The following is a 13786-nucleotide window of genomic DNA, read 5'->3' on the forward strand; positions in this document are numbered from 1 at the left end:
GGTCATTGGCACGCTGATTGAGTTACTAATGGGTATGACCGTCCTTTCAGAGTGAGACCAAGAATTGTTCTCTGTCTTTTTGCAGACGAAGGGAAGGAACGCAAAGGTTTTCACTCAACAGTTTAAACAAATCTACCTGACCTGTACAGAGGTCATTGTCACGCTCATAGAGTTTAAACATGAGTAAGAAATTCCTTTATACCGTTAAAGCATACACATGGGGTGGTCCACTCTTACGAGGAAGGATATTTCGTTGGCATGGCCTTGTGTCGACAAATCATACGAAAAAAATGTAAGTGCGGTCGACGTCAACACGTCGCAAAAAGACGACCAGGCCAAAGAATGGTCATCACACGTAAATGTCGCTTGACCTGCGTGTTCGGTTTTGAAAAATCTACCTGACCTATTGAGAGTTGATTGGCACGGTGATAGAGTATAGATTAATAATGGTAGTATTTGTTAATTCCGAAGAACACACAAGGCAGTTAACTATAGGCTATGACAAGACGACAAATATTCCTCTTGATTCCTTAAAAACGTTACTTTTCGACATGTATCGGTATATATAATCATTATGCTAGTTCACCTTCTTTATTCGCGGGGATACCTATATTCATTGCATTTCAATATGAAGCATTCGTCAGTCTTGTAATACTATGAATAGTACGTTTTCTACACAATGTACTTTATATTCAAACGGAGTATTTGGGCATATCGAGTCAAAGGACTGTGATTCCAAATTGACATATTTTCAGAATGTCCGTTGCAGTTTGAAACAACCGTCTGTTGTCTTGGTATCCCTAAATACACCATGCGTATATAGACAAAGGATATAGGTAACCTCGCAGATATAAAAGGTGAACTAGCGTTTAAGGTCTAGTGCTACGCACGTATACGTAGATTTCAACCTTCTCAATTTTATGGTGCCTGCAAATTGATAGTTAATATTTGATTCTTTTGTATTTGGTCGGAAATTGATTTTGTTGGTTTCCTGTCACACACCTTAGCACAGCCATCAGAGATACCCTTCCAATCTCAAATCCACAGATATAAACTAGACCGTAGAAACCGTTGGTTCGAACAGGGAGTTACTGATGTGATTCTGTTTTGCTTCCCTCCCCACTGCAGCTAACGTTGCAAAAAATGGAAAGCCATAACAATTAGTGCAGTTACATTAATTCTGTCGTAGTCAGTCATACGACTTTGATGTTGGAGAATTTTCAGTCTGGATGAAACTGAACAACATGGCAGTAGAGCCTGGCAAGGTAAGAGGAACTTACTTGGCCGCTGACTAGCGTTTGTGTGTGTGTGTGTGTGTGTGTGTGTGTGTGTGTGTATGTGTGTATGTTTGTTTGTGAGTGTGTGTGTGTGAGTGTGTGTGTGTTTGAGTGTATGTGCGTGTGTGTGTGTGTGTGTGAGTGTGTGTGCGTGTTTGTGCGTGTGTTTGTGAGTGTGTGTGTGTGTGTTTGTGCGTGTGTGAGTGTGTGTGTGTGTGTGTGTGTGTGTGTGTGTGTGTGTGTGAGAGAGAGAGAGAGAGAGAGAGAGAGAGAGAGAGAGAGAGAGAGAGACAGGGCTAAAACCTGTCCTGCAAAGTCTAGACATTTAGACCTAGACCTCTGAGTGTTGTTTTGATTATGACAGGCAATCCCTGCTTTACAGATCATCAAATTTAAACATGCCCTCCCACCAGTCATGATATCGACCGCTTCGTACAACGGATACCTCATTGAAAAAACAGGGTCGCATGGAAGAGGCACCGGGCAGGTGGTATGGGCTAAACTTACGCGGAGGAACAAGCGCAGAGGTAAGCTAGAACTGACAAGTTTGGTCTTCTGTTAAAATAGCTCTCCTTACCCCGTGCAACAAATACTACTGTATAATTGACATTTCCAGACATAAGAAAGCAACATTGATTGATATGCCAGACACGTATCTTAACAGGTTAAAAAAAAAAGTTATGAAACATTACTGTTGAAAGAAATATTACAGCATCGCAACTAGAATTGAGTCAACGATTTATGGTTACGGGTATGGGTGAAACATGGGTCAGGCCCTCCTTCTGACCCACAAAGGTAAATTTGCTGTACAATGAGGGAGGGGGGCGACGAAGATTACATCGGTGATGAAGCAATGTCAATATTCGTGAGTTTGAATTTACACCACATTCCCCTCGATCCTTAAGCCACTCCAAATTGCTATTGTAGACTCCGGTGATGCCATGTACAGCGCAGAGAGTGGTGAAACGCTTTTCATATCCGTGCTGCACCCAAACTAACAGATACCAGTGGCTGTTGTGTCACCTCGGCGGAAATCTTAGCTTATATTAGATAAAGAAGAAAAAGAAGAACCCCTACCTTCCAACTCATTTTCAGGCCCATTAACGAAACCACGACATATTTCCCTTGGTCTGAGACAACTGTAGGTGTTGAATGCAATATGAAAGAACTCTAACCAACCATTATGATACAGCTAGCTACATTTATGCAATTACCAAGAAGCGAGAGAAAGTCGAATGTCCTAGAATATATTAGACATACTCGTATATATGCACATAGATGTGTATGGATCTTTCCACTGTTACATATCTATGATTGTTACCATGTGACCTGTACTTAGCCCAGTTGGGCAAATATGTGCAATGAAGTTATTCATTCATTCACTATCTACTCCCACCAAAAAAAAATATAGAGGGTCTACATGGTGAGTATTTAGCAAGGCACTATAAATTCAGGAGGCCTGGCATTTCGTTATTGCGAAAGGTTTTGAGAAGAGAATCCATCGGATTTTTGTATAATTTTCATGGAAATCATTCGTCTGGAAAAACTCGACTAAGCAATTCGTGGAATTTGTCAAAAACGTTTAACGATGGATTCTGAATAACAGAAAACAAATGATTTTGCTATATAGAACTGAGTCATCTTACAGACAGTTGTACCTTTCTACTACCATTCTTCGATAGGATTGTTAAGCCGTAGACAATGCTGTAGGGTTGATTTTATTTGATCTATTCGTCTGTATAGTGAGAAATACAGCAGTACAGCCAGGGCTACCCAACTAGCCGGAGGCTATTATCAAGGGCTAGCCCTGGTAACAACACAATATACAATAACAGCAAAACGTTTACCGATACATGAAGTTTCTTTTTTGAACTAGGTCATACAGGCAACGCAAGATACGGAGGGTTGATGCGAATTAGGATTCTATCATGGTCAGGCGAAGGATACGCATGGTTACAGCACATGGAATTGAAGGAACTAATTACGCATTAATAATAATTTGCCGCTATTAGACCATGTTGATTTGATTATATGGATGGCATCCTCGATCTGGGAATCCCAAAACTGATGCGAGCCTGCGAACAAATTAGAATGAAAAAATACCAAAAGACTTTTGCCTTTACTATGAAATCTAAGTGGTTGAAAAATGGGCAACAACGGTGTTAGTTTGCAAAACTGAACAAATTGTTCGTTTTTGTTTCTCCGCATCCTTGTAGACGTTGGAAATGAGGCTGATATTCTGTCACATTAGCGTACGTTTTCCTGTAATATCTGTTGCAACGTAAGGCATTCATTTGCTCATTTTACAGCTGTGCAGTACAATCTATGGTATGGTTGAAACCATGAGTCTTTTGAGGCCCGCTCCTTCCAACTCCTGTGACTCTCGCAAACTGTGCCCCATTGCCATCTAACTCCTCTGGCGTGTTTTCTGTTTTATTTGGTCAATTTTCTACTATTTTTCCAGCGACCTGTGGAGCCTGGTAGAGGCTAGGGAAGGTCAGCCCAATGAGCTCCTTGGTCAGCCTGACCCCTCTTTAAAAAATAGATGAAATATAGAAAAAGTAAGGTATACCGGCGTCGAGACAAGACAAGAGAGGGGGGGGGGGGGGTAATCCCTACTTCACCCATACCCGGCGCTCAAAACAACATATTCCCATAGCCTCTATCTGCCGTCAGACGATGACCTCTGACCTGCACAACTGGCTCCACCACAGTAAATGACATCAGCGTGTCGCTACTATTCTACTGGCACTGGGTGACAGAAATCGTAGAGTGAGGAACGCAATGTAATTAGGCAAAATGAACGTCTTCGAGTTTTGAAGTGATTTTCCTCTTGTATTTCATTGATATTTCCAGTGCTTGTGAACGTGTACACCTACACTACTTCAGCACCTGCTGACGGCACCTATGTTTTACTGGAGTTTGTTCAGTCTGGAAAGTTCTTCTACGCCAGCAAAAACAACCCACAAAAGCTGCGTCTAAAGGTGAGTTACAAACAAATAAGGAAAAGCGTCATATATAAATTGTGTTGGCAGGGGTACCTAAGCATTTGCACGTGCACGAACCCTACGAGATTCGTACGAACATTATGTGATACGCACGGATCACTATGCGAAAACGTACGAACCTTATGTGATTCGCACGAATCACTATGTGACACACACGAACGTTATGCGATTTGCACGAACCGATTTGCGCGAAACCGGCCAACCACCGCCGGGTCACGTGACATTGCGTCATTCGCATAAGGTTCGTGCAAATCACATAAGGTCGTACGTTTTCGCATAGTGATTGTGGAAATGCTGTGCTGTAGAGCTATTGATCTTTCAAGTGTGGTAACACGTTCAGCCAAATGTTAAGAACAGAGTTGATTTATCGTTAAAGAGATTCATCATTCACGTAGGAGGGGGGATGGGGCAGATGATCTACCACGGCAAGCCTGACCAAGTCTCGTACTCTCTCGCGAGACTTGGTCACTTTCCGTGAACTGATAGCCATCGAAAATTTTGAGGGTTTTTTTTGCATTTAAAACTGCCGCTGTTAGAAGATAATTTTGGAGAAACCAGAGTCAATGTAATGATTGTTATCATGCTTACAGGAGGGGGACTGGGACCCCTATTCAGAAAATCCTGAAGACATCTCGACAACTTCGGACCCGCGAGTGTTCCTGATGAAACGGAGTGGGTCAGATGTCGTGTTTACCCATCACGGCTTTTCTGGTGCTGCCATCTCCGTGTTTCCCAACCCAGAAAAGCCGGCTGAAAACAAGTCCGAAGGTACAGCATTTGACCGTCTCTTTTATCCATCGATATCCTCCTACGCAGGGACATCCAACGGCGAAACAACGGATGTACCCTGCTTTCTCAACCGTCATTCTTAGTTCCAGACAACCCTGCTTGTAAATATGAATGAACTTACTGCCGGCTTATATATGCGAGATCCCTTTTGAAAACGGAAAGGCCCATTCTCTTTGAGACGTTGAGACTTTGTTAGAAAATCCATTAGTGACGTGCCCCAGGGCACGCCACTAATCTTCCTGGACTTCATACATAGATAACATATTACATACAGTTGTCTGATTGGCTGACAGCCGGTTTGTGGCGACGCCCACAGTAACCAAGAGTGACGGTTGAGAAAGCAGGGTACATCCACCCTGGCGTTTTCACTGTTGGATGTCCCTGCGTAGGAGGATGCTTTTATCACTTTTTAAACGTCTTTGACAATTTGGCCATATGCATATAGCGCTCCACGCCTGACTTAATCTCCAAGCGGTGGCAGCCAAACAGTATCCATGTAAGCAATCTTCATTCGACCCCCAAAGACATGGATACTGTCTTTCTGTCACCTTAGAATCACATACACAAAGTTGTTTATCATATATTTGCGCATAATGGCTACATCTTCGACATTATTTGAACAGAGGACTTTTAACTTACTGATTGATATACAGTACACTTGATTTCGAAAAGTGTCACCATCGCCGAAAAGTGAAATAGTGTTTGTTTGCTTGTTTGTTTGAACCTTTGTTTACGCTGCACATAATTTCTGAATGGTAAAAGTTGATTTGTAAATAAAACTGTACTTGTGGTATAGATTTGTTGATTCAATTGTTTGCTTGAAAGTCACAATCCTTTGATATTGGCCATGCTTGAAAGTAAACGAGGCTTCGAGAGCAAATCAAAGAATGACAACTATTGAAAGACATGAGAACTTTATTGCACGGCAATTGTACATGGTACAAGGTATGACAACAAATATTACGCAAGTAAAAAAAAAGTAAAGGATAAAGCTTAACATCCTAGTTAACATATATATAAGACTGACCGTACTTTTTTTCATAAATAAACCAGGAGAGAATGGACAACATCTTAAACTTGTTACTCCGAAACTCCGCTGTTGCTCGGATGGTGACTGCATGGAGGTTGTGGAGTAACCACCAAACCACTGCAAGTTAGTCCAAGTGGCTGCCGAGCATCAAGATCAGCCGAGATTTTTCTTAAAGTGTGTCGATGTAGGTTAGACATCCAGGTAATAAGATATGCTAAAAAGCAGTTACTTAGTCAGTGTCACTGACGAAAACTGGTGGATTCCAGTTGAAACATCTGACCGTTTCCAAAATAATATCCAGTTACTTGAGTAACTGCTTTTTGGTTAACGCTATGTCACACTTAATCGTAAGGTTCTTTATGCACAGCCTCGAAATTTTAACTTGAAAGTTCATCTGTGTTGGTAGAAGTCATTCTTGAAATAGTTGAACTGTAATTTCCAACACAGCGGTGAATTGTTCATTCCTTGACAAAGACTGGTGCTGTGCATTCGAAAATTTAGGTAAGTTCAATTTTTGTGTTGGAAATTACAGTTCAACTATTTGAGCCATGAAATTTATTAAGGACCAACGTTTTGATGACCATCTGTCATCTTCGTACAGAACAATACTTAACATTTGGAACCGCATTATCTAACCATTGTTACCTGACAATATCTATTAATATTGGATGGATGGCCTTTATTGTACATTTGTGCTCAAACAAGCTAAGTACAGGTCGTAGCGCTAGTGATAAGGTACAATTTTGACAAAAAAAGGTATCTTATCATCTCTACATATGCTAATACATTCAAGTATGTACAAGTTCAATGTCTTCTCGCTTCTTAAAACAGTTATAAACATAAGGACAAATGGAATCAATAATATATGGTTTATCTAATTGCATGAGAAATATGAATTTTTCCGTGGTATTCAAGTATCGGAAATTTGGGAACATATGTTGTATATTTTCAACAAGGACGTTTCTTTCGTTGTTGTACAAAGTACAGTCAACAGTAAAGTGGCACTCATCCTCTATCTTATTCAAGTTACAGTATTGGCAGATTCTTTCTTCCAGAGGAAAGTGGTTATGTCAGCCTTTTTCAATGCGGAGTCTATGTGAGCTAATGCGGAGCTTTGTGATGGCTGTTCTGTGCCGAATGTTTGCAATCTTTAAGTATTTCTCGTCGTTGTAAGTAGTCTTATTATATAATAAGTAATCTGTATGTTCGTAATTTGTTGTTGTTGCGCATTGCTGTTACGAAAGATTGAAGGTACATATCTTTTAAACGTTGGTCGATGGATGGAATTATTTGTGATGGATTTAGGACAGATGATATGGGAGAGTGCCAGACATAGCCAAAACCACATTCCTCTAGCGTCTTGCGGACTCCAGAAGCCCAGCATTTAGCCCCTAATGTGTCCAGTTCAAGTTGACACAAAAGCGCGTCTGCTGATAGACTATCAGCTGGCACGTTCTGGCGTACTCTAATATACTGTTTGATGGCGTTAAGGGATGCTTCTAGTTTAAGACGGTGTCTTCCCAGTAATTTACGGTTGGGACTGCATCACCCAGTTCCAGTGCACTGAAAACCAGTCAGCATAGCCCTGATGAAGCTGATGACAGATGGCCATGGAAACATTGGTTCTTAATCAATTTTATGTGACAGCCAATTCTCGGCTTTGTTGTTTTTGTGTACGAGCAATGCTGGAATGTTGGAAGTGTACGTGGTTTTTGCTTGTTACGTTTGGTTATGGATTACAGAGAAATTTTTTCTGAAATAACGCTATGCCACTTTGTCCATAGATATCTTGCTGTAGATGATCTGTGATTGTATTTGTATGGCATGACGTTTGTCTCAGTGGTAGTTCAGTATTGTAATGATCGAGTTCAGTGGTAGTTGAAGACATTGTTTTACGTGAACAATCGTCATGCATTGCATCTCTCTGGAATTGTCAGCCGCTGGAGTTTGATCTGTTGCTGTGATTTGAATTGTATTCCTTTTACATATTAAGTACAATAGAAAAGGCCATAAAAGGGTCAATGGAGAGAGACCAATTAAATCGGAGACTAAGGGAGAAGAGGGAAGGGAGGTGTGGAAATTAAAGGAATTGTCCCAAGATCTGATGCTTTTGTGATTATTCGAACCTTCATAACGTTGTTGATGTGTCTGTTTTATTGTAGTCTTTGTGACATAATCACAAGTAGACCCATATCCATCCGGATGTTTGGAGCATATCCTGCACTATGATCTCCGGTCAAACGTAGGGTTGAAAATAGGTTTATCCACTTATTGTCGTGATGGCTGAGTGCTTTCCCATGCCATATGTTCGGTTATACGGAGGATTGTGACTAGTAAGGTAACATTTTCACAAAAATGTAGGATGTGTCTCTCTATTTTTTGTCAAGCTACTCGCATACAACACTATATATTTAGTCTCACCCCGAGGCATGTGTGTGTTTATGTGTTTGTTTGTTTGTGTGTGTGGGGGGGGGGGGGGTACTTGCGTGTTTGCGTGTTTATGTGCGTGCGTGTGTGTATGTGTATGTGCGTGCGCATGTGTGTGTGTGGGAGAGAAGCAAGCAAGATCCAATCCTACATACTTGATCTTCTTCGTCAGCTTAGACCAAAACTCGCCACAGAAATGCGGCAACAAGATTCTTAGCTGCTTTATATACCAGTTCTAAAATCAAATGTGTAGAATGACGTGGGTCGAAGAAGCAGGCAGATTTAGGAAGTCTTAACGAGTCCAAGTAGACTCTATTTGCAAAATGCCCCCCCCCCCCCTTCTATTAGTGACTCTAAAAGCGCGCCAATGACCTCTACACAGGTCAGGTAGATTGGTGAAAACAGAACACGTGTTGAATTAAAACTGTTGTATTGTCTTTCAGCTGCAACAAACAAACGATAATTCTTGTTCTCACCCATTGCCTTCAGGGCCATTACTCTAGTTCAGCTTAAGTTTTCGGAAGCTTTGTGGTTGTGTTTGTGGTTTAACAGCATCACTCGTGCAGCTAAGAAGGTATTGCTGTGACGTTTGGCATGTCGGCAGGTGTCGACGAAACAAAGGGCCTTTTGATTGTGAGCTTCAAGCGACTTTGTATGGTACAACATGGGTCATGCCGGGGTCATGTCAGGACGTTGGTGTGTTGGACGAACGCCAACAGGAAGAATCCGCACAAAAGAGCCGGACTATAATGACTTAGTCGCATGCCTAATCATATTAACATGAGACTTTGAGACTTTAACATGAATACAACAACAAGCGTTTTATATTCAATTGAACAGTTTTGCCCATGATGAAAATGATTCCTATTCCTTGATTATATACATCACATTCTGAAGAACATATGCCTAATCTTGGGTGAGTGGTTTGAGTTAGATGCCAAGCTGTACATTTTGCAAATTCATGTAAATTTCGGGTTACTTCTATGTGTTAAAACAACTTTAAGCTAGATTGAATATATTTTGAACTGTTACCAACGGAAATCCTGCAACCAATGCAAGAAGGTAGGTCTGCTGTACCGGTTAAGAAAATGGCAGTGATGCATTCTATTGCTAGGAGGCGCTAGTGTGCTGTGCTTTCATATCTTTTTGAGTGGTACATTAACCCACACCTTAAACAATAAATTCCGTACAGTTAGCGATATCGATAATGCATGACTTAAACAAGCTAGAAGATGTTTCAACGGTTGGTCGTATTGCAATATTCAACCCTACGTTTGACAGGAGATATGGCTTTAATTTTCAAAAATACTTCAACAATCTGACAACCACAATGTGAACCCGGGATTACTCGTTGTCCTGTATTAGGGCCCCGCTAAAGACTACCACAAAAAGATATATCAACAGTTTGAAGGTTCGAATAATCACAAAAGCACTCGATTTGGGGTCAATTATTTTTATTTTCACACGTCCCTTCCGTCTTCTCCCGATGTAATTGATATGTGTCTCCCTTTGTCCCTTTAAAGAATAGTCTTTTCTAATCATGTATAGATGGTTGACTTCAAGGCACAACAAACAGGTCGAATTTCAGAGGCATACAATTCTGTACATAAAGGAGAACCGGCATCTGACATCTGACTGAAGCCGTGGAACATTAGTAATAGTAAGGGTTAACCAGACGAATTCATGTAGATGAAATGCAAATTTATACATGAGATGCAAGTTTATTCAGAACATGCAAATGTTCCATGAAAGGCAAATTTATTCCTGAGAGGCAAATCTATTCATGGAAATTCAATTAATGACTTTATAATTACGTCATATTACGTCACAATGATATAAAAATTTAGAAATTTTAAAACTTGACGAGCATATCACCCCCTGCAAACTTGGTGATCGTACAGTAAGCCGTTTTGAAAATACGAAGGGGGGTCGAATGAGCCCCCCCCCCCCCCGAATGCCCCAAAAGCCCAGTCTGGATAGGGTTAAACTCTATGAGCCATTTAATCTATGTGCCGGTTCTAAAAATTCTAAATGACGTGTGTCGAAGAAGCCAGAGGATGTGCCTTTTAAAAAACTTCGCGTCCTGACTCGTAGTGCCCCCCCCTCCCTTTAGTAACTCTACTAGGGTACCATGCAATGACCTCTGCACAGGTCAGCTGGATCGGTCAAAACAAAACACGTGTTGAATGAAAACCCAGTTGTGTTCCTGTTGTGTAAGTGTCAGTCACTGACGAAAACTAGTGGATGCTAGTTGAAATGTCTGACCGTTTCCAAAATCATATCCAGTTGCTTGAGTACCTGCTTTTTTGGGCGTTTTCAGTTGTGTTATCTTTTCGCTACAGTAAACGAGAACACAAAATAATTCTTGCGGTCATTGTTGTGGGTAGCTTTTGCGATTTCGTTTGTAGTTAACGGTGCTTGCGGTGTGCTTGTGGTTGTGCTAATGTGCTACAAAATGGAAAACGATAATTGGAATTTTAAACCCTTAGCTTATATAGTTACATATTTTATCAATGTATATACATGGCAAGGAAAAACCACGTTAACAGTTCGAACATTGGAATGATCACAAAAACACCAATACTTGGGTCAGTTTCTTTAATTTCCAAACCTTACTTCTTTTCAATGGTTTTCCTTATATGTAATTGATATCTCCGTCCTTTGACCCTTTACTGACACACTTTACTGGGATACACTTCAACACACAACAGATCAAATTCAAGAGGAATACAATGCTGTACTTACTAGGAAACATACTTTCTTCATGACATTGTAGAAAATATCCTCGACTACCACCGTACGGTGTCTCACTGAAGTTGTATCTGTATCTATATAGCCGACATGTTGAGATCTTACTGCGGCCGAGTGATTTGATAGGGCGCTCAACGAATTTTACATTATCTTTTTAGTCATACTCATACCTTTTGCATGACCGTCTGATTGTGATGAATGAATACGTTTATTGTACATACAATACATGGTTTAAGTATACAGGTGACAACAAAAGAATAGTTGACAGATACATGAATTATGTACAACACAAGAGTCCGCTTCTCGCTTCTTTGTGAAACAAAACATGTAGGAACAGATCTGTTTACTATCAAAAGATTGTCTTAATTCATTAGAAATATTAATCTGTCTCTATGACTTAGGTGTATGAAGTAAGAAAACCGGTATCTACCGGTATCGATCTATACAGTTCAGCTCTCTGTTATTCTTGACTTCTGGGACTTATTTATACAAAACTTTCGTCGAAATTCTTTGAAAGTAACGTTTAGCTTTATATTCCACCATTACAGCCTTCTATGACTTGCCACAGCACTTTTTGGTAATGGTATGAACGAGTTACAGCAACAAGGAACATAAAGCTAGAAGCCGATTTTGTTGCTAACATTCAGTCTCAAAAGCATTCAGTTTCGTGCCATTTGGAAACGATTGAAGAAATGATCGTGATTTCTGTTATTGAAGTTATTGAAGTTATTTTCGTTTATCAGTTATTCTAAAGTCTGTGAAAATGTTGGAGATGTGGATTGAAGAGCAAGAGGTGCTATTTACAGGCCGCGAAGTCGTGAGATAAGCGTGCTCAATTTTAAAAGAGTACACTGCACAATTCTTACTTGGTTATGCACATTACGAAAAACACATTACTTGATTATGTGGCATTATCATCCAAAAATAACGTCACGATTTTGTCGATTCTCAGTATTCAGTATTGATTGTCTGGGTTTATTTGTCCATGCTCGGTGTGGGTTCAGGGAATGGCACAACTTCCAAACGATCAGCACTTGTTCTCTCTTTGGTGAATCCCGCAAAATGTACCGGTTGAAACTGTTGAGACTCTTTTGGCCAATCTCCTGTGAACATATTCCAAAATTACGGCTTTTTCACCAAATCATTCTATCGATTTAACCTAATTTTTTAAATCTTTAATCTTACATTTATTTTTGACCCACACATGTACTGCTAACAACGCAAAATTTATCTTATAGACAGGATCACCCTGTAAATAGCTATAGCCACTTTAGAATAACTTGCCTACAGATCCCAGTTATACCGTATACGGTCGTGTACGAAGTATTGGGAAAAGAATACTGACCAATATTACTGATTTCATGGATTTTTAGCAGACATTTTTGTATTTTACCGTTCCACTATCTTATCGTTACATTTTATCGTTAGACTATATAAATCCAATAACAAAGAATTATGGGAAGAGTAAAGACATTTGGATACTGGACCATACAACTGCACTAAAAGAGACAAACCTTACCTTCTGGCATGAGGACAGCAATTTGATTGTTGTCCTCATCTTCAACAAAAGTGATGACGTTGCCCTTGCTTTTTTCGTAACAAGAAGTGAAAATGAAGTCAGATCCATCCGAACTCATCAGGAACATGCGTGGGTCGTTAATTGCCGTGATGTCTTCAGCATTTTCCTCGAAGTTCAGAATATCATCACCCTGTGGGCAAAAAGAAATTATATATGTATGATGGTCCTTATTCTACTAAGAACAACTTAATTAGCTTAATCTAAATAAATATTTGATTAGCAAGCTGATGACAAGTTTTGCCTTCTTTATCTCCAACCAATACACCTTACCTGAATGAGCGCGAGCTGTTTGGGTGCGTTCGGCAGGGCGAAGATGTACCTTTCAGACTGCAGAAACTGCAGTACAACATATGTCCCAGTCGGTTCACCAACTTGGAGCTTCTGGTAGCTGTACACAAGCAGAATCGCTGAAAGAAACAAGATTTCGAATATCTCATACCTCCGTGAAATATTTTCCTTGCAATAAATGTTATGTTTCATGGTTTGTGGTCGAATGTTTTTGTCAACATGTTACCTTCGCCAAGAGTGTTGTGTTTCCTGAGACGTTGAAGGGTTAAAAAGGTGTGGGTTTCATAGCTGTTTGTCCGACAAGCTAAATGAATGAGGATATATATATCACAAGAAGGGTAATAACTCAACTATTTCAACATAACTCTATCCTTCCCTTTGGTCAGAAGCAGACAGACATGCCATATGCTTATTTTCATCTCTAAGATTCAATTGAATTTTTGTTTCGTTGCTGGAGTGAGGCATGAATTACTTCAGAGCGGCAGTCAGGTCCTGAATGTGCGTTGTGTTTATCAACTAACTAAAAGATACTTTTGAATAAGATACATTGAACAATACGTATGCCGTAGAATACTATATTTTCAGTATTGAATGATAGAAAAATCATACATGCGGCCATTTTTAAGTAAAGGTGGCC

At 40.2% G+C, this 13786-nt stretch overlaps 1 protein-coding gene across 1 annotated transcript; it reads left to right on the top strand.

Annotated features, from left to right (window-relative positions):
* Positions 1-1032: 1032 nt before the first annotated feature.
* Positions 1033-6533, top strand: LOC118407222. Its single transcript, XM_035807666.1, has 5 exons — positions 1033-1265; positions 1660-1804; positions 4134-4261; positions 4876-5053; positions 6128-6533. Exons 1-5 carry the CDS (start codon positions 1230-1232, stop codon positions 6208-6210), a joined length of 570 nt encoding a protein of 189 aa, XP_035663559.1. The 5' UTR covers positions 1033-1229; the 3' UTR covers positions 6211-6533.
* The last annotated feature ends 7253 nt before the right edge of the window (positions 6534-13786 follow it).

This window comes from Branchiostoma floridae, chromosome 19, assembly GCF_000003815.2.
Source record: "Branchiostoma floridae strain S238N-H82 chromosome 19, Bfl_VNyyK, whole genome shotgun sequence".
In the NCBI taxonomy this organism is placed as follows: Eukaryota; Metazoa; Chordata; class Leptocardii; order Amphioxiformes; family Branchiostomatidae; genus Branchiostoma; species Branchiostoma floridae.